Here is an 18969-nt window from a genome sequence, read left to right as displayed (position 1 = left end):
CAAAGATGGTGGAATACTTCTACAATGAATACCATGAAGCTTTGACGAAAAAAATTCAAGACATTTGAAGGTGGAAAGACCTTTCATGCTGTGGGCCAGTAGAATTAATGTTGTGAAAACAGTTACACTATTGACAGCAATCTATAGGTCCAATGCAATTTCCATAAAAATTCTATCACTTCTCACAGAAAAAGAAAAATTAATCCTTAAATTCATATGGAAGCACAAAAGACCCAAATAGCCAAGGCAGTTCTGACTATAAAATATAATACAGAGCCATAGTAACAAAAATGGAATGGTGCTGGCACAAAAAGAGACACACAGACCAACAGAAAAGAAGTTCTACAAATAAGCCTACACAGATCTAGACACCGAATTTCAACATAAATACCAGAAACATATTGGAGAAAGAGCGTCTCTTCAACAAATAGCGTTGGAAAAACTATCTACAGGAAAAAGACTGAAACTATCACCGCTGTCTCTCACCATGTGCAAAATGGATTCAAAGTCCATCTAAATGTTATACTTTGAAACTATTAAAGGAAAAATCCTTAAAGATATACACACAGGTAGCCTTCTGAATGAGACTCCGAGTAAGTGCTCAGGAAATAAGAATAAGAATTTACAAATAGGATCGTATCAAATTAAACGCTTTTACCTAACCAAGGAAACTGGAGCAAGTCTTTGCCATCTTTTCGTCAGATAATGGACTAATATCTAAAATATATAAAAGCTTAAAAATTAAGTTCCAAAAGATACAATAAATAAAATAAATGGGCAATGAATTGAGCAGACAATGTTGAAAGAAGTTCAAATGGTAAATAAATATGCAAAAATATGTTCACTATCCTTAATGAAAAAGGAAAAAAGGAAATGCAAATCAAAATTACACTGAGATTCCATCTCACCTCAAGTCTGAATGACAAACATCAGGAAAACAAATGACAAATTCTGATGAGGATGTGGGAGGAAAACAGAACTCTATGTACTGTTGATGGGAATGCAAATTAGGACAGCCACAATGAAAATCTGTATGTATCCTCAAGAAAGGAAACACTGAATTATCAAATGATCCTGCTACACCGTTCCTGGGCATAAGTAAGTCAACATAAAACAGAAACACCTGCATGCCCATATCTATCACAGTACTAATTATAACAGTAACACTAGGGAATCAGTCTAGGTGTCTATCACTGAATGAAAGGACACAGATGTAGTGTATACACACAATAGGGTATTTATTACTCAGCCATAAAGAATGGTATTATGTTGTTCATGGGAAAATGGATGGAATTGAAACTCACCACCATATTAAGTGAAGTAAGCCTGACTGAGAAAGACAAATATCACAATGCTCTTTCTTACATGAAGAATCTACACCTTAAAAAAAAAAATGACAGGATTGTAAAAAAGGATTGTTTGGAGGTGGGAAATAGCAGAGTGAATATGATTAAGTATTTCATATGTATATATGAAAACAGAATAATTCAACTCGTTAAAAATTGTTCAAACTACAGGTAAGGGGGTAAAAGTTACAGAGGGATTAATTTGATTAAAATAACATATGAATTAAATACTATAATGAAATCCTTTTGAATAATCAGTATATGCTAATAGAAAAGAACTGACATCAAAGGTGTTTGGGAAATGCCATAATAAAAATAAGTTCTATATTTGAATTTCCGTTATTTTCCTGATACTGTCAAAGCTATCTATGTAATAATGTCATTGAAACAATTTGGTTATGTAATTCAAGGCTGCTATTTTCATGTTTTGCATTCAATGCAAAAGTATTCAGCTATTTTCAAATTTATAAATTACATTTAAGATACACACCTGCCAACGGAACAGACTGCTTTACATGTGTAATAAGGTTGTCTGCTGGAGTTCTCAAGGTCATATAGTACAATCACACCATCTGAACCACCTGATAACATGCTGATAATAAAAAAGGTCACATTAATTTACCATTTTATGAAGTTGATTTATGTATGATGAATGTGTATTTCTGAAAATTGGTTTGTAAATGTCTAACTGTGTTAAGAACATAAGTATACAATTAATTCTCACTAAAAGACATCAATAAACTAAACTTTCTTAATTTTGTATCTGTAGAAATATTGTGACTAAAGAAAGTAAAATAGCCATGTGCTGGTGGCTCATGACCACAATCCTAGCTACTCAGGAGGCTAAGATCTAAGGAGAGAGAAAAGTCTGTAAGACTCCAATCTCCAATTAACCTTTAAAAAAAAAAAAAAAGCTAATAGTGGAGCTGCAGCTCAAGTGGTAAAAGCACTTGTATTGAGCAAAGCCTTACAGGGACAGAGCACAGAACCTGAATTTAAGTCCTAGAACTGGTACAAAACAGAAAATTTTATTCTAAAGTTATTACAAAGTTACTTTAAATGTTGTACTTATACCTATGCTAAATGAAAAGTGAGTCAGATTAGCCATTACTGATAGCAGCTATCGGACCCTGAGTGAATTATATCACCTAACCAAGCCTTTCTACATCTGTAAAAAGAAATGGGGAACAAAGAGACTACTGCCCTTAAATCACAAAGTTGATGTGATAGTACAACACCAAGTTCTTTTTATAGTAGCTTCCTTACTTCTCTTATGAATAGATGCACTGACCTTCAGCTGAGTACCTACTTACAATATGTAAGGTACTCTGCTAATATCTAAGAACAAGGTAAGCTAGTTCCTGTTCTCTTGGGAATGTTAAACTATCATAGGAAAGACAAGTAGTACACATAATCACACATATGGTTAGTTTTAATCAGGATCAATATGATAGTCACATTTCTAAAGCATTAATTCTTATATTTATTCACTTATTTTGTCCTAGAACAGGATCTGAACTCTTGACCTGACTTTTGCTAACTACCTGATGCTCTACCACCTGATTCCCCTCCTACAACCCCTATTTGTTTGTATTCTTTCTGCTTTTAGCCTTCATTTTTCTTTTTTTTTTTTTGTCTGTTGTGAGGCTTGAACTCTGGGCCTAAGTGCTCTCCCTCAGCTCTTCAGTTCAAAGCTAGCACTCAGCCACTTGAGCTACAGCGCCACTTCCAGTTTTCTGGTAGTTTATTGGAGATAAGAGTTCAGGGAAACTGCAATCAGCCTCCTGAGTAGCTAGGATTACAGGCATGAGCCACCAGTGCCCAGCTTAGTCTTCATTTTGAAATAATTTTAACCTTGAGTTTGATCCTCTCATTTCTCATTTTTGCAATTGTTCTACAGGTTTCATCTTTTAAAATAAACTTAGCTGCTTGAAATAGTAGGTCAATATTCTCATGTTTTATACCTACTGGGCACTACTCACTGACAGTATTTGCTTTGGTTTTAGAATATTTTTATACTGACTTTGACTTTAATCCAATTTTAAATGATTTTGTGGCTCAGTTAAAAAAAACAGAAATAATAGTGAATTTAAATTAACTAAACTTTTAATTTTGATTGACAAAATGTTTAAACACAGTTGAGAATGACATGATACCACACATTCTCAAAAGATTTTTTTGTGTGCTGATACAGTGTTTTAATATAGGGCCCTTGCTGCTTTCATTTAGCTTTCTTGTTTAAGACTACCACTCAACCACTCAAGCCAAATATCCACTTCTGGCTTTTTGCTAGTAAAATAGAGATAAAGAATTTCTCAGATATATCTGTCCAGGCTGGCTTTGAATTGAGATCCTCAGATCTGAGCCAATAGCCTCTGGCCCCAAAAGATTTCTGGTTCATACTTTAATATTGTTTTTGATTTTTACTATGACACTGTAAGTAAATCATCAATCTAAAACAATTATTTTTATAGGTGAATTTTTTGAGTTAACTTTTAAAATTTTATTGTCAAGGTGATATAAAGAGGGGTTACAGTTATATAAATAAGGAAATGATTACATTTCTTGTCTAACTTGTTACCCCTTACATCATTTTTCTCTATAGATGAATTTTTAAATGAATTTCACTGGTATTTATAATAATGTACTTTACAATTTTATTTTGTTAATGGCTCCCCATTAATAAGTTTTTGCTTGATTCTATTAATTGGATAAAGAATTTGAACCATTATTGAAATTAACTAATTTCATATTTGAAATATCTGATGGCACTAACATTCTTTAACTATGATGGAGAGACCATATTAAGTAATATTGGCTTTATGTTTTAATATAGAAAAGAAAACATGGTTTTAAATGTGGATGAAATTAATATAGAAAAATTGAGAAGACAGAAACTTTAAGCTTCAGAGAATGATATGCAAATGTACCTCCCATCTGTAGCTGAACCTGTTAACATGCAATTTTTAGATAGTCTTCTTAAAATGATATTTAATTTTTAAGGTAAATGCTTCCTTCCAGATTTGTGTATTCTGATTTCTACTCTGATTTTCAGCGGCACGACTACAACACTGAAGGTGGATTGTAAATATTAAGATATTTTGAATATCTGTATGATTTTTGCAGTACAAAGTTCTATTAAACATTCACTTATATTTTAAGGGGTTTAATGCAAAATACATGTCTTTGCAAACAATAAATAGTTGTAGTTTTTCCATGTAATAAAGAGGAAAAGCAGCCAGGTGCTGGTGGCTCACACCTATAATTCTAACTACTCAGGAGGCTGAGATCTGAGGATTGCAGTTTGAAGCCAGTCTGGGCAGGAAAGTCTTGTGAGACTCCAATTAATCACCAGAAAACAGGAAGTAGAACTATAGCTCAAAGTGGTAGATAGAGCTCGTGTCTTGAGTAAAAGAGCTCAGGTATAGGCCCCAAGATCAAGCCTCAGGACTGGCAGAAAAAAAAAGAAAAAAAGAAAAAGAAAAACCCACTATCACAAGCCTTTAAATTTTCCCCTATATGCTCTATTATTTTCCTCAGCTTATATATCTCAAATATATTCCATATGTACATACTCTATAATTCCCCACATTTCCTATTCATTCTGCCTGGTAGCCTACTGGCTTCATAGACTTAACAGGGCACATAACCAATCACTATGTCAAAAAGTTGGCTGCATTAACAGTATTGAGTGTTTTTGGTTTATTTTTATCAGCATCTAAGACCAAAAAAACCCAACCATCCCTTGCTAATCATGTCTGTTTATATTTATAAGTGAGTGCCACACAGCTGTCCTTGAATAAGAAGTGTTATGTTAAGATTGGAAAAGTTAGGAAAACTAAAGAATTATGGCTGGGCATCCTTTAAATTTTAACCACACACTCAAAGATTCTGTTTATTGCATACGTTTCTCATATAAAAATAGCTGAGACTATGGCAGAAGCTAAGTTAAACATTTCTTATATTTTAATATAAATGATCAGTCACTCTAAAATAAAATGCCAAACAAACCATAAAATAGCAAACTATTTTCTTTAGTTAGTTTTACATATGGTTTAATTATAGCTCACATGAAGGGCTTTAGAGTTTTGAATCGTTCCTCCCTTCCTCAGCCTTCCTATCTCTCTTTCTGACATTTTTTTCTTTCTTTTACTTTTGATGCTAGGATTGCAATATGAGCCTTGTGCATGCTAAGCACACATTCTACCACTGATATGTATCCTCTGACTCTGAACTTTTTTACTTATAAGACTAATACAGTGCTGTGATGATGAGTTGTGAACAGAGTAAAATATTCAGATTTTCATTTTTCCAAGTACTTCAACTGTTGCTTGGGTAATGATTATATATTTTCTCAATTACTGCCTATAAAAATGTTAGGTAGTAGGCATTATAGCAAAGGCAATTGAAAATTTGAAGTTAGGTAAACTGTAAAGATCACAAAACTGGTTAAGTGGTAAAGCTAGGAGAAATTTAAAATTGTTTGCTTCAAATTTAAAATACACTTTTATTTTTATATTTGCTTTACCATTAAATGCCTTGAAAGTAGCAATCATGTTTTACAAATATCACCTAAAGATGTGTCCTTGACCTCAAAATAAATTGAATGTTTATTGATTTATTAATGAATATATTTATGCAAAGTAGTTTGGAAATGTCTATTTAGCAATGACTTGTGATGTAGATGTAATATAGATGTGATGTTCTATATTGAACTTTAATAAAACCATAAAAATTAACAATGATTAATACTGACAAATGATAAAATTTTGAATTTTTAGAAGTAAGATTTAGATTCTAAAATTTAGAATTTTTACCTTTTAAAAATGAAATTTCTACTAATTAATCTAAAAAGGCAACATTATTCACATTTAATTTAGAAAGACAAATGATAATACAGGTATAATGAACTTACTATCTCCCTTCAATAGGTTCAATGTCAAGGGTGTTAATGCCACTGCTATGAATTCTTTCAACATCTCTGTCTTTGTTTAACTCCAGTCCCAGGACCCTTTAAAAATTAAAAGGGAGGAAAAAGAGATAAAATTAAACAACTTAATACAACAATTTTTTATTTCTCCACATATAACACAAAAATTCACATATAACACAAAAATCATAAGTATATGCTTAACTCTTCTACCACATATTTAAAGGTAAAACTTTCTATAAACCTTAAAAATTACATAACAAGCTCACCATAAACATTAAAAAGTTCATCAGATAAAAAAGTTTAAAAAGTTTAGTAACAAATTTTCATGAACAAAGTTAAATGCTAATAAACTTAACAGGATACTTATGGACTAAGGCTTAAATTACAGAATTTTTTAAAGTTCTCTTAAATGTCTGTTAAAAACAAGTAGAAATACAAAATATGTTGAGGTAACAAAGGTATTTAAATAAAATGCATTTTCTCTTTTGAATAGAACTCTGATCCCAAGAGAGTAGAGTAAAAACACATTGTTTTACTTTGTTTGTAGGGACACCTCCAACATGCCAGGCGTGTGATCCACTGCTTGATCAAAGGTGCCACACAAACAGTAACTTTGGCCAGACTGGCCTAAACTTAAGCTCCTCCCATCTCAACCTCCTGAGTAGATGGCATTACAGATAAGCACCATCAAATCTGGTTCTCATTGTTTTTTTTTTTTTGTCGGTCGTGGGGCTTGAACTCTGGGCTTGGGCGCTGTCCCTCAGCTCTTCAGCTCAAGGCGAGCGCTCTACCACGTGAGCTACAGCGCCACTTCCGGTTTTCTGGTGGTTTATTGGAGATAGGAGTCTCACGGTCTCTCCTACCCGGGCTGGCTTTGAACCGCGATCCACGATCCTCAGATCTCAGCCTCCTGAGTAGCTAGGATTTCAGGCCTGAGCCACCAGAGCCCGGCTCTCATTGGTTTTTTAATCAGTCTTTTCACTTGCGGAAACACAACCTTTTCACTTGTGAACACACCTTAAGCCCAAATATGGAAATGTGTGGTAAAACACAGAAACCAAAGCCCCAAATTTCTGACTGATGGGAATCCTAGAGAACTGGGAGGTGGTGGCAGCTCAGGAAGGCAATCTGAAGCCACTGCTTATTAATTACAGGACTTATTCTTCAATAAAGAATACATGGATCTAATCCAGTCACTGATTGATCTGAGTTAAGTAACACCTGGGCAAAAATTTTAAAATCTGAAGATATGGTGAAAATTGAACTGATGTCAAAATGGCAGCCCACATATGAGTAATAAACTTGTAACCTGAACAAAACATCAATATTCTTGATAAACTGAAACAACATCTAACAAGGTAGCCAACATGTTCAGGATCCAATCCAAATTATTCTGTACATGAAGAACCATGAAAATTGTAACTTGCATGGGAAAAGTAAATAGAAGCCAAATTTTATATAATAACATGGGTTTTGGAAGCACCTGATAAAGACTTCAAGGCAGCCATTGTGAAATGAATGAGACAGGGCAAACACAATTGAAACAAATGTTAAAATATAAAGTTTAGTTTAGCCAATAAACAAAAGAACCAAATGGAAATCTTAGAATTTGTCAATATAAACTATTGTAACTGCAGACTCAAAAGTAGATGAAAGCAGACAGAAGAGTAAACTTGAGGAGAGAACAATTTAAATTACTCAAACTATGAACATAGGGTGCAAAAAGACTCTGAGAGAGTGAAGAACAGTCTCAGGGACCAGAGGAACAATTAAAACAGGACTGAGACTTATATCATTAGAGTTCCAGGAGAGGAAAAACATATAAAAAAGAAATATTGGGGAAAAAATGGCTGAAGTACACCACCCTTAAAATAAAACATAACAAAAAATGGCTGAAAACTTTCTATGCTGCAAAAGATATAAATCGATATTCAAGAAGTAGAAGCAATGCTAGATAAGATAAATACGGAGAAATCCATGCATAGACACACTATAATCAAACTGCTGAAAATTAGACAACTATAATGCAATCAGAGAAAAATGACAAAATTCCTACAGAGTAAAATGATTTGAATGACTTCAATCTCTTTTCAGAACCTTAGAGCCATCAAATCTATTCTAAATGAATTGGTCAATGATCATCAAAAGAAAAGAAATTATATAAGAAGTCAACTTGAGACATCAGGTATGAAGACAGAGCAAGAGAAATGGTAAATATCTGAGTAAAATAAAAAATTCTTTTCCCTTGAAATATACTCGGATTGTAAACAAAAAAACATGGTGTCTGATGGAAGTTGAAAAAAGCATACTAAAGATTTTACATACCAAACAAGCAAATAATTTTAAGTACAGAATGAAAAAGTTACGTACTTTATTTTTCATAGAGAATTACATTACATGTATTACATTCTTATGTTTCATATCTTTTATAAGTCACGTCAGTCATACCTTGCCATTTGTTTTGATTGATGATTTTGTAAGTTTTTGAAGAGTATCAACTCTTCAGCTGGGGAGTTAACACAGTTAGATTTGCCTGCCATTCACAAGGCCTTACAGGTTTGATCCCTAGCACCACACACAAAAATCACCTCTTTTGCATATTTCATCAGCACACATTAAAATTAAATACTAAGTAAAACTGGCATTAATTGGGTCAGGAAAAAATATTGACTTTTGATAAGCACACAAAACAACTGGTAGATGAAATGTGCAAGATCACTAGAGTGTATGTTTTCAGCAAGAAATCACATTCTACAGAAAAATATAATCTGTATACATACACACAGATTCATCTAGTGCTTTGTCTAGGAAATCTCTATTCTCTCCTGATTGTGAAATTTTATTTAGTTTTTAATGAAGTGAGAGATTCAGGTCACAGAATTTTGACAAAGACATATACTTACTTGCTTCCTCAGGCAAGCATGGTTTGGAATTAAAAAACCACGAGAAACTCCATTTTTCATGTCCTCAGTAACTCACATGTTTACATTGTTGCTGATACGAGTAGATTCCTAATGTATTAGATTTCATTACAGAAAATATTAGTAATGCTTTTTTTAAAAAAAAAGTAAAGCTAATTTTGCTGAAATCACTAGCAAGGTCACTTATTTTCTAATGTTTAGCTTGCTAATCATAATGGAAGAAATGCAGAACTCTTTGGAGTAAACAAATCACATTATCAGAGGAGATGAACCAAGTTTAGCACATATACATTTTGCATGAATTCTTGCATTAACTGAAATATCTGGATATATTCATGTACTCTAGCCTATTAGATTGATGAGTGAATTGAAAAGGAATTACTATCATTTCTGTACTAATAGGAGTTAACAAAGTATTCAGCAGAAGATGCAACCCCAATTATATGTATAACTAACCAACATATAGCTTAAAAAAATTGCTGAGTTCCAGTGTCTCATGAATCCTAGCTACTCAGGAGATTGAGATCTAGAGTTTCACAGGTCAAAACCAGTCTGGGCAGAAAAATTTGAAAGATTGTATTTCCAACTAGCCAGTAACAAAAACTGGACTGGAGGTATGGCTCAAGTGGAAGAACTTATTTAGTTAAACTTTCATTTAACATTTATCATTCTCTACACATAAATTATAAAACCTAATGCCCTATAAATGCTGAAAACAGTGAAGTGATTAATATGTATTAAAAACAATTTATCAGGCTGGGAAGGTGGATCAGTGGTAGAGCACTTGCCTTGCATGCATGAGGCCCTGGGTTTGATTCCTCAGCACCACATAAGCAAAAAGAAAAAAGCTGGAAGTGGCGCTGTTGCTCAAGTGGTAGAGTGCTAGCCTTGAGCTGAAGAGCTGAGGGACAGCGCCCAGGCCCAGAGTTCAGGCCCCACGACAGGACCCCCACAAAAAAACAATTTATCATTTCTGTCGTTTCTCAGTTGTGGTGGAGGAGTCTAGAAAATGGTCTCAAAGTCCTGTTACTCATGGTATTAGGTAGTTCCCTCTCTCTGAATGTGATCTAGAAATAGTGATTCAGTTCTTTTTTCTTTTTCTTTTTTAATTGGGGGGGGGGCTGAACTCTGGGCCTGCGCGCTGTCTCTCAGCAATTCATCTCAAGGCTAGAGCTCTACCACTTGAGCTTTTTCTGCTTATGTGGTGCTGAGGAATCGAACCCAGGGCCTCATGCATGTGAGGCAAGCACACTACCACTGAGCTACCTTCCCAGCTCTAGTGATCCAGTTCTAATGACTGGAACATAACAAAAATGGTGAGACGATGCTTCTGGGATTAGGTTATAAATAGAGTCTGGCTTCAATCTTGCTGTTAGTTGTCTGCTATGACAGAAGCCAGTAGTCAGATGTGATCTGTCTAAGGACAAAGCCTCTTGGAATAGATGGTTAATTCCAGATAAAAGCCAGGTTAGCCAGGCTCTGGTGGTTCACACCTATAATCCTGATATCTGAGGATTCTGATGTGAGCAGAAAAGCCCTTGAGACTCAATCTACAATTCACCACCAAAAAGCTGGAAATTGAGTGTGGCTTCAGTGGTAGAATGCTAGCCTTGAGTCCAAAAGCTTGGAGCCCAGGCCCCATGTTCAAGCCCTGGGGTGCATGCACACATGCACACACACACGAAGCTAGTGCATAAGTTAACCATGTACAACACCTAATAGTGTTAGGAAGCAGACTGTTCTCTAGTGAACTTTTGAGTAAGTATAGCCCAAATCAATCTCATTCTTTTCTTCAGTGCTGGGTATTAAACCCAGGATGTTGTACATGGTTGGCAAGCAAGTGCTTTCATTGAGCTACATCCCTAGTCTCCAACCTCCTTCTACCTCCTTCCCCCATCCTCTCATATAAATCAGCCTAATTTCTACTGTATCCTTCTTATTTCTGCTTTTTTTTTGGTTGGTTGTGGGGCTTGAACTCTGGGCCTGGGCGCTGTCCCTGTGCTCTTCAGCTCAAGGCAAGCACTCTACCACTTGAGCTACAATGTCACTCTTTCTGGCGGTTTATTGGAGATAAGAGTTTCACAGTCTTTCCTGCCGGGGCTGGCTTTGAACTGTGATCCTCAGATCTCAGCCTCCTCAGTAGCTAGGATTACAGCCACCAGCGCCTGGCTGTTTCTGCTTCTTGAGTGCTGGGATCACAGAAATATACCACTATGCCATCACCACCCATTATTTTGATTGTGGTCTTGTGAGAGACACTAAACCAAATAGAGGCCCTAGTTAAGTCACATATAGAATTTTTGACATTTTGAACCATGAGATAATAAATCTTTCAGTTGTATTTAACTACTAATTCCAGAGGACTTTGTTATTCTGCTAATAGTAAGTAGTGCTCTGACAAGATTTTTTTCTTTGAAATATGGGAACAAATCATATCCATTAGGTTGTTAACAAGCAAACCGTACTCCTTGATTTTTCTATCAAATTAAATTTCTTTTCAGGCTGGGAAGGTGGCTCAGTGATAGAGTGCTTGCCTTGAATGCATGAGGCCCTGGGTTCAATTCTTCAGCACCACATAAGCAGAAAAAGTCAGAAGTGGTGCTACGGCTCACGTGGTAAAGTATTAGCTTTGAGCTGAAGAGCTGCAGGACAGCACCCAGGCCCAGAGTTCAAGCACCATGACAGACCAAAAAAAAAAAAAATTAAAGTTGTAAATGTTAATAGTCTCCATTTCCTTTTCTTTTATGCAATTCACTAAAGTCTTAGTTTTATTTCTATCATTTATAAGAAACTGTTCTTACCATGGTCTTAGTGATTACTGTGGTGGTTCAATGAAGCATACTTCTAACTCCTCTGTTTACTGAATAAATGTTATTCACATAACACTTAATAAAGGTCTACTATGCCAAACCCTGATTTGGGACTAAAATATGGTTTCATTTATCTCCTAGGTGGAAAGAATAAAGCCAATATAGTAGTAAGGAAATACGTAACTACAGTAGGGATAAACTATACTGAAAATTAAATAAAGCCAAATAATGTGATAGAGGACTACTAAGGGCAAAGTAGGTGAGGAGTAGATGGCAGCCAGCATCCCACACATACGATGGCTCTCACTTCAAGTACTGTCATCCTTCACCATCTATGACATCGCACCTTCCAGGTTTTCCTTTTACTTGATGGTTACTTTTTGTGAATTCCTCCGCAGTCTCTTTTCGTTTTGTTTTTTAAGCCCTGAGCTACTTTTTTTTCTTACTCCTACAAATAGTAGGACGATCTGATCTTCTCCTCCTGACTTTGTACATCATCTTACGTGAAAGAACAGTTTTCCTAAGCAGAGAATTTATTAATATAACTATGTCCTCCCCTCTACAGGTGAATATCTTCATGTGTCCTTCAAAATTAATAAAAATCAATAGTAAAACTTGTTTTCCTTTTGTAAAGTCACGAATATGATACTAACCTCCAATACAAGGCATACATCTGGAAATCAAGGCACCTATTTTGCAATCATTATCGACTCCTTTTTCAGACTCATCCAATCAATTTTACTGCTGTTTTTATTTCTTTGATGTTTTCCAGACTTCTTCATTTCCTTCAACCTATCTGCCACCTTCCTGCCCAAAAGCTTCTGTCAACTCGCTACTGGGCAAGCGAGATACCTGATATGGTAACTTTACCTTCTCAATTCCAATCATTTCCCAGGTGGAACAGAAAGCTGCAAGGCAAAAACCAGACACTGCTGGCTCACGCCTGTAATCTTAGCTACTCAGTGGCTGAGATCTGGAGGATCACTTTTGGAGGCCAGCCAAGGAAGAAAAGTCCCTTGCCACTTCATCTCCAATTAAACAGCAAAAAAGCCCAGCTATGAGTGCGGATCAAACTGTAGTTTGCCAGGCGGGAGCGAAAACGCCGAGCCGGAATATGAGGCTCTGAGTCCAAGCCCCGGTTCCGGCAAAGCAAAACAGAATAAAGGAAACTCCAAGGCAAAGTAGGTCGTTGCAGTGTCATCCTTTCCCCCAAGCACACAAGCTCGTCTACATCCAGCTCCGGCTTCTGTGGGTACTGGCCTCCGATCCGATCCATACAGCCCTTGACCAGGGCTCCAACTGCGGAAAGGTTAGAGGAAAAGGTTAAGGTGCTCTTTACCTGCGTGTGGACTCGGCTCTCCGGAAGCGAAGCGGGTCCTCTAATCCTGCTTGCCGAGAGACCAAAAAGCCCATCATGCCGCTTCCACAGACCAGCGCCAACACTGGGCGCCGCCATGACAGAGGCTAGAGGCCGGGCTGTAACAGCAGAGCCTCCCATTGGTCAGACGGTGATAGATCTGGACCAATAGAAAGCGTCGATACTAGACGGGCACGGGGACTGGACTACGTTGCTCTCTTTCAGCCGGGTGGGCGGGGTTTCCAAGGGCTGCCGCAGACCCGCGGAGACTTCAGCGGGAACTCGGGCTGCCGGCATGGGCTGGTCCCGGGGTCTGCTCGGCACCTTGTGGAGAACATTGTCCAAGGAGGTGAGGGAGCATGTGGGCACAGACCACCTCGGGAACAAGTACTACTATGTCCCGGAGTACAAGAACTGGCGAGGTGAGACGAGAACGAGGTCAGCGGGAGCCCGGTTAGAGAAGTGCCAGCGACCGCGGTCGGGTTCAGTGACGCGCCCCGCTGCCGTCGCGGGGGCTCGGGAAGGGACGTCCCGGGCGTGTCCCTTCACTCCGGGCCGGGCCGGGGGCCTTGCCCCCCTGGGCCTTGCCCCCCCTGGGCCTTGCCTGGGAGCTCAGCGCCCGCGAGGCTCGCACTCACCCGCCTCCAGGGCAGAGCTTAGTCCTTGCCCTGGGGGAAGAGGGTTTTTTTCCCCTCTGAGATTATGAGAGCTGAGTGGAGTAATTGAAGAAGGGTGTCTTCAGCGCCCTACTTTCCTCTTCCTCAGCAGCGCCTAGTCTGGGGTTCCTCGCGTCCCCTCCCCTTCATCACAACCAACACCTGTCAGAAGGAAGGCCACCCTCACCGATCTTTTCTGATCCTGTTTCTTTTCCCAGGAACGTGTGCCCCAAGACCTCCCTCGAACTCCATTTAAGAAACGTGACTAATAGTGTTGTTTCTCTACAGGATTCGTGCCTAGATTAGTGCCTAGTGGGTTGTTTGGGGACTTGGGGGAGGCTCCTGTCCGTTGAAATCACATCATGTAACGGTATTCGTAACTTCTATGTTGTTCCATCACTACCGTGGAAGTTTGGGGCACAACGGTGTGGTAGCTCAGCTTGTCATCCAGTTACATGGGAAGCGTAAATAGGAATGGGGTCCAAAATCCCTAAAACAAAAAGGACTACTACAGACATATCTAGCAAGCAGGAGGCCCTGAGTTCAAATCCCAGTACTGCCAAAATAAACAAGCAAATAAATGAAGTGAATCAAGATTTGGATGAAGAAAAAGTTGAATTTGTCTTGCAGTTCTAATACTAATAGCCGGAGGGCCAAGGATAAAATAGAACTTTTCACTTAGTATTTTTGCCTTGATTTTGAGACAATAATTGTAACAGTACTATTGATAATTGTAACACGAATATTGAAAAGCATAGACTATTCAGAATTATGTTTCTTTTTATTTCCTGTACATATTGACTGTGTTATATAATTTCTCACTTAAATTTGTTTTACCTAGTCTTTTCCAATAATTTATAATATTTTAGGGTTGTTTCCTTAATGAGCTTTTAAACTCTTGTTATGCAGAGAATATGCTACTTTCTGTTTCCTGTCCCCAACAACTTGATTTCTGACAATGGATTAGTTTGCATTTTCTAGAGTTTTATATAAATGGAAGTATATAGCATGCCTATTTTTTTTCTGGACTGTTTTTTTCTCTTAATTATCTTGAACTTTGTGGTGTGTGTGTGTGTGTGTGTGTGTGTTTATCCAAAAGTTTATTCATTTTATTGCTAAGGTCCCACTGTATGGATATATCCTAGTTTGTTCACCCACCTGTTTATAGATAATTGAATTATTTCCAGGTTGGGGCTATTACAGTAAAGTATGAATAGCCATGTACTAGTATTTGTATAGTTAGGCTTTTTCTCTTTATTACGAATGTCTAGGAGTGGAATGACTAGGTCAGTTTGTAGATGTATATTCCACGGTTTTAAGAAGCAGCTAATTTGATGGTACCCTATTTTTTTTTTTTTTTGCCGGTCGTGGGGCCTGAACTCTGGGCCCGGGCGCTGTCCCTCAGCTCTTCAGCTCAAGGCTAGTGCTCTACCACTTGAGCCACAGCGCCACTTCTGGCTTTTTCTGTTTATGTGGTGCTGAGGAATTGAACCCAGGGCCTCATGCATGCAAAGCAAGCACTGTGCCACTGAGCCACCTTCCCAGCCTGGTACCCTAATTTTTAACAGCATTAAAAGTTTCAGTTGTTCCACATCCTTATCAACATGTAGTATAGTCATTTAATTTTGGTGAATTTTCTGTAAGAGTTTATTAAGAATTTGTATGATTTCTTAGATGTTTCATATAAACAACCGTAAAATCTACATAATTATGGTGTTTTCTTCAGTGGTAAGTTTTTTATTTTTTTTAAACTACAGATAACTTTAACAGATATAAGACCCCCTCATGTTATTTTCTCTTGTATGACCTTTAATATTTTTTGTGTTTTTTGAGGGGGTCTGTCTTTTTTATAATATTTTTTTATTGTAAAGATACTGTACAGAGGGGTTACAATTATATGAGTAAGGTAATGAGTGAGTATATTTCCTATGGAGCTTTGTGGGGTTGTCTTTTTTATCTAACATATTGAGTTTATGGTCTTCAACTTCTTAGTATTTCTTCATTTAAAATTATTTTTTAGTATCTGTACTAAATAGCCTGTGACTAGTCAACAATATTAATTGCACAATGTTGGCTGTACCCCACTTTAAATGTAGAATTTTAAAAATATTTTTAGTGTAAAAATATTATGTTTTAGTGTGTTTATGAGTATATTTTGTAAAGGAATAAAAATGTTTGGTTTTTACTAGTATGACTTTTTTTCAAATTTAGTGATAAAATTATTTGGAATAGTAACAATACCTTGTACCATATTGAGAACAACCAAAAGGATTGATCTTTTTTCCTAAAAATGAGAAATACACACTAAAAATGCAAAGATCATTATCCTATATCAATATTTCTAGGAATATAATTTAGAAATGGTTTTTGTTTGTTTTTGGTGCTGGTCCTTAGGCTTGAACTCATGGCCTGGGTGCTGCCCTTGAGCTCCTCTTTTGCTCAAGGCTAATGTTCTATCACAAGGCTAGTACTCTATCACTTGAGCCATAGTGCCACACTGGCTTTGAACTGAATTCTTAGATCTCAGCCTCCTGAGTATCTAGGATTGTAAGTATGAGCCACTGGCACAGGGCTAGGACTGTTTTAATAGATAATCATCTGTGGGCTTTGAGTGCTGACCATGTCTTTTAAAGAGGGTAGCTAGAACTATGGGCACCAGAGGCTCACACCTGTAATCCTAGCTATTTAGGAGGCTGAGATCTGAGGATCAAATTTGGTTCAAAGCTACCCTGGACAGTGAAGTCCATGAGATTCTTTTATCCAATTAACCACCAAAAATAAATAAATATAAATAAATAAATAAAATGAAGCTAGGGATCAACTAGAACACCAGCCTTTAGTGAAAAAACTAAGGGGTAATGTTCAATTCAGAAATTGAAGCCCTAATACTAATGCAGAAAAAAAAGAAAAGAAAAGAGGAGGGAGGGAGGGAGGTAGAGAGAAAAGAAAAAGAAGGTAGCTAGAAGTAGTTCCAGCTTTATTGATTACCATACCTGGAGTCCCAACAATTTGTCTGATTTCAAGTCATTAGCTTTATATAGCCAAAGTCCTGTGATATTGCTTGGCATAAAATTTTATCTTTGTTGGTACCAGTAAGTTTTGGACTTAGGCTTTGCACTTGCTAGGCAGATGCCCTATGGCTAAGCCACCTTTCTAGCTCTCCTTTGCACTGGTTGCTTTTGACATATGCTTCCTGATTAGGTCCTCCTGGACTGCAATCCTATTTTCACCTACCAATGAAATTAGAATGATAAACTAGGATGAAGTCAAGAAACTAACACAGATGGAATTTTGTGGATTTTCAGCCCAGATTAGCTTTGAATGTAGGATTGTATGTGTGAATCACCAAATCTGGCTTGAAGAATTTTTAAGTTGTTTGCCAGTGGACATCATGAATATCTGAGTTTGAGGAATTTTATGCCAAAATTGTAGTTTAGAGTATAATGTTTGGTTCAGTGCACCACATTTTAAGGGAGATAATTGGAAATTTAGTGTCCAAGTAGGGTGGTTTTGGTGATGAAAACTCCTAAAAATTGTATTTATATTTACCATCTGTGACTATTGAGAAAATTTGCCCTGTAAGGAGATTTAGAAGGAGCTTCAAGTATTTGAAAGATTGTTATGTAGAAAAGGATTAGACTCATATTTCTAATCTAATTCAGAGCTTGGATCAGAGGATAGATAGATATTTAGCATGTTATAAGAACAACTTTCACTCTGTTAGAGCTGTGCTTGAAAAAACTGAGTGCTCTGTGTTTGGTTCTAACTGGGAGAACTTAGGGAGATAGGTAAATGGAAGCATTTGATCAACACTTCGAGGGAGCAATATGAGTTCAGAGTGATAGAGTATTTCTGGTCAACAATAGGAAAGGGTAGGAAATGTCAGAGATTGAATTTCATGTGGATTGACTTAAGAAGAAATGTTTTTACTGAGGTAATAGACAAGATCAGATTACTAGAAGCCTTGAGTACTATCTGCTTATGGTTTGTTTCTATAGATATTAGATAGCTAGTGAACAGAGAAATGAAGCAGTTTGAGCTATAAGAGAAATGGCTGTAGTGACCATGTAGAAGATAAGCTTTATTTACTAGAATCCTTGAAAGATAGCCCATTGAACTGTAGTAATGAGATTGGAAAGAAAAAGTAATATTAAAGCAAAAGATGATAACATTAAAGAATAATTGAAGGAAGCCTCTTATTATAAGTTTCATCTAGTGTGTTAGTTTTCATAACACAGAATGTCAGATGATGTGTGACATCTCAGAGGCTGTTCACATTAGTGATAACCGGGATTTCCTGTAGAGCTCAGGTGACATTTCCATACTTGGACTTGACCTTATCATTCATTTCTTTATCTTAGCCCCATTGCTCTCATGTCTTGGGATATTCTCAGGACATAGATTGGAGAACCTATAGATTCTTTCCATCTACCTATGCTGATTTGTAGACCAGCAGCACTACTGAGCTTGCTTTTTTTTTTTAAATCTCATCCTGTACCATTCATTGATTTTCGCCAGTGACAAGTGGTTATTGAGCAGTACTCTGAGAAAAGCATGTCTGTTTTATGTATTTCAGATAAATTGGCTTTAGTTTTAGGCCTTTTTGTTATTTCCAGTATCAGAGTTTCAACTCAGGGCCTTGCTTTTGCTCAGCTTTCTTGCTTGGCTAGCAGTCAACCACTTGAGCCATGCCTCCAGTCCAGCTTTTTGCTGGTTACTTTGGAGATGAAGTCTAAAGGACTTTTCTACTGGAATTGGCTTTGAATCTTGATCCTCTAGATCTCATCCTACTGTATAAGATTGTAGGCCTGGGCTTCTGGTGCCCAGCTTAGTTTCACAGGTTTTTTTTTTTTTTTTGGGTCCGGTCGTGGGGCCTGAACTCTGGGTCTAGGCGCTGTCCCTCAGCTCTTCAGCTCAAGGCTAGCGCTCTACCACTTGAGCCACAG

The 18969-nt window shown here is 37.1% G+C and overlaps 2 protein-coding genes across 2 annotated transcripts in view; one reads left to right on the top strand and one right to left on the bottom strand.

The window, feature by feature from the left end:
• Positions 1-13474, bottom strand: part of Ercc8 (excision repair cross-complementation group 8) — a 43697-nt gene extending 30223 nt beyond the window's left edge. Inside the window, exons 1-3 of the mRNA XM_013025273.1 lie at positions 13350-13474; positions 6262-6357; positions 1837-1938 (exon numbers count right to left, since the gene is read on the bottom strand). Of these exons, the coding sequence (XP_012880727.1) occupies positions 1837-1938; positions 6262-6357; positions 13350-13426 (275 nt within the window). The 5' untranslated portion in view covers positions 13427-13474. The remainder of the gene's footprint in view (positions 1-1836; positions 1939-6261; positions 6358-13349) is intronic.
• Positions 13475-13606: 132 nt separating this feature from the next.
• Ndufaf2 (NADH dehydrogenase (ubiquinone) complex I, assembly factor 2) overlaps positions 13607-18969 on the top strand; it is a 113455-nt gene continuing 108092 nt past the window's right edge. Inside the window, exon 1 of the mRNA XM_013025280.1 lies at positions 13607-13789. Within this exon, the coding sequence (XP_012880734.1) occupies positions 13663-13789 (127 nt within the window). The 5' untranslated portion in view covers positions 13607-13662. The remainder of the gene's footprint in view (positions 13790-18969) is intronic.

The sequence above is a fragment of the Dipodomys ordii genome, unplaced genomic scaffold, assembly GCF_000151885.1.
Source record: "Dipodomys ordii isolate 6190 unplaced genomic scaffold, Dord_2.0 Scaffold83, whole genome shotgun sequence".
NCBI lineage: Eukaryota > Metazoa > Chordata > Mammalia > Rodentia > Heteromyidae > Dipodomys > Dipodomys ordii.
Note: the sequence above shows the minus strand (reverse complement) of the source record. Positions and strands in the feature narration are given on the sequence as shown.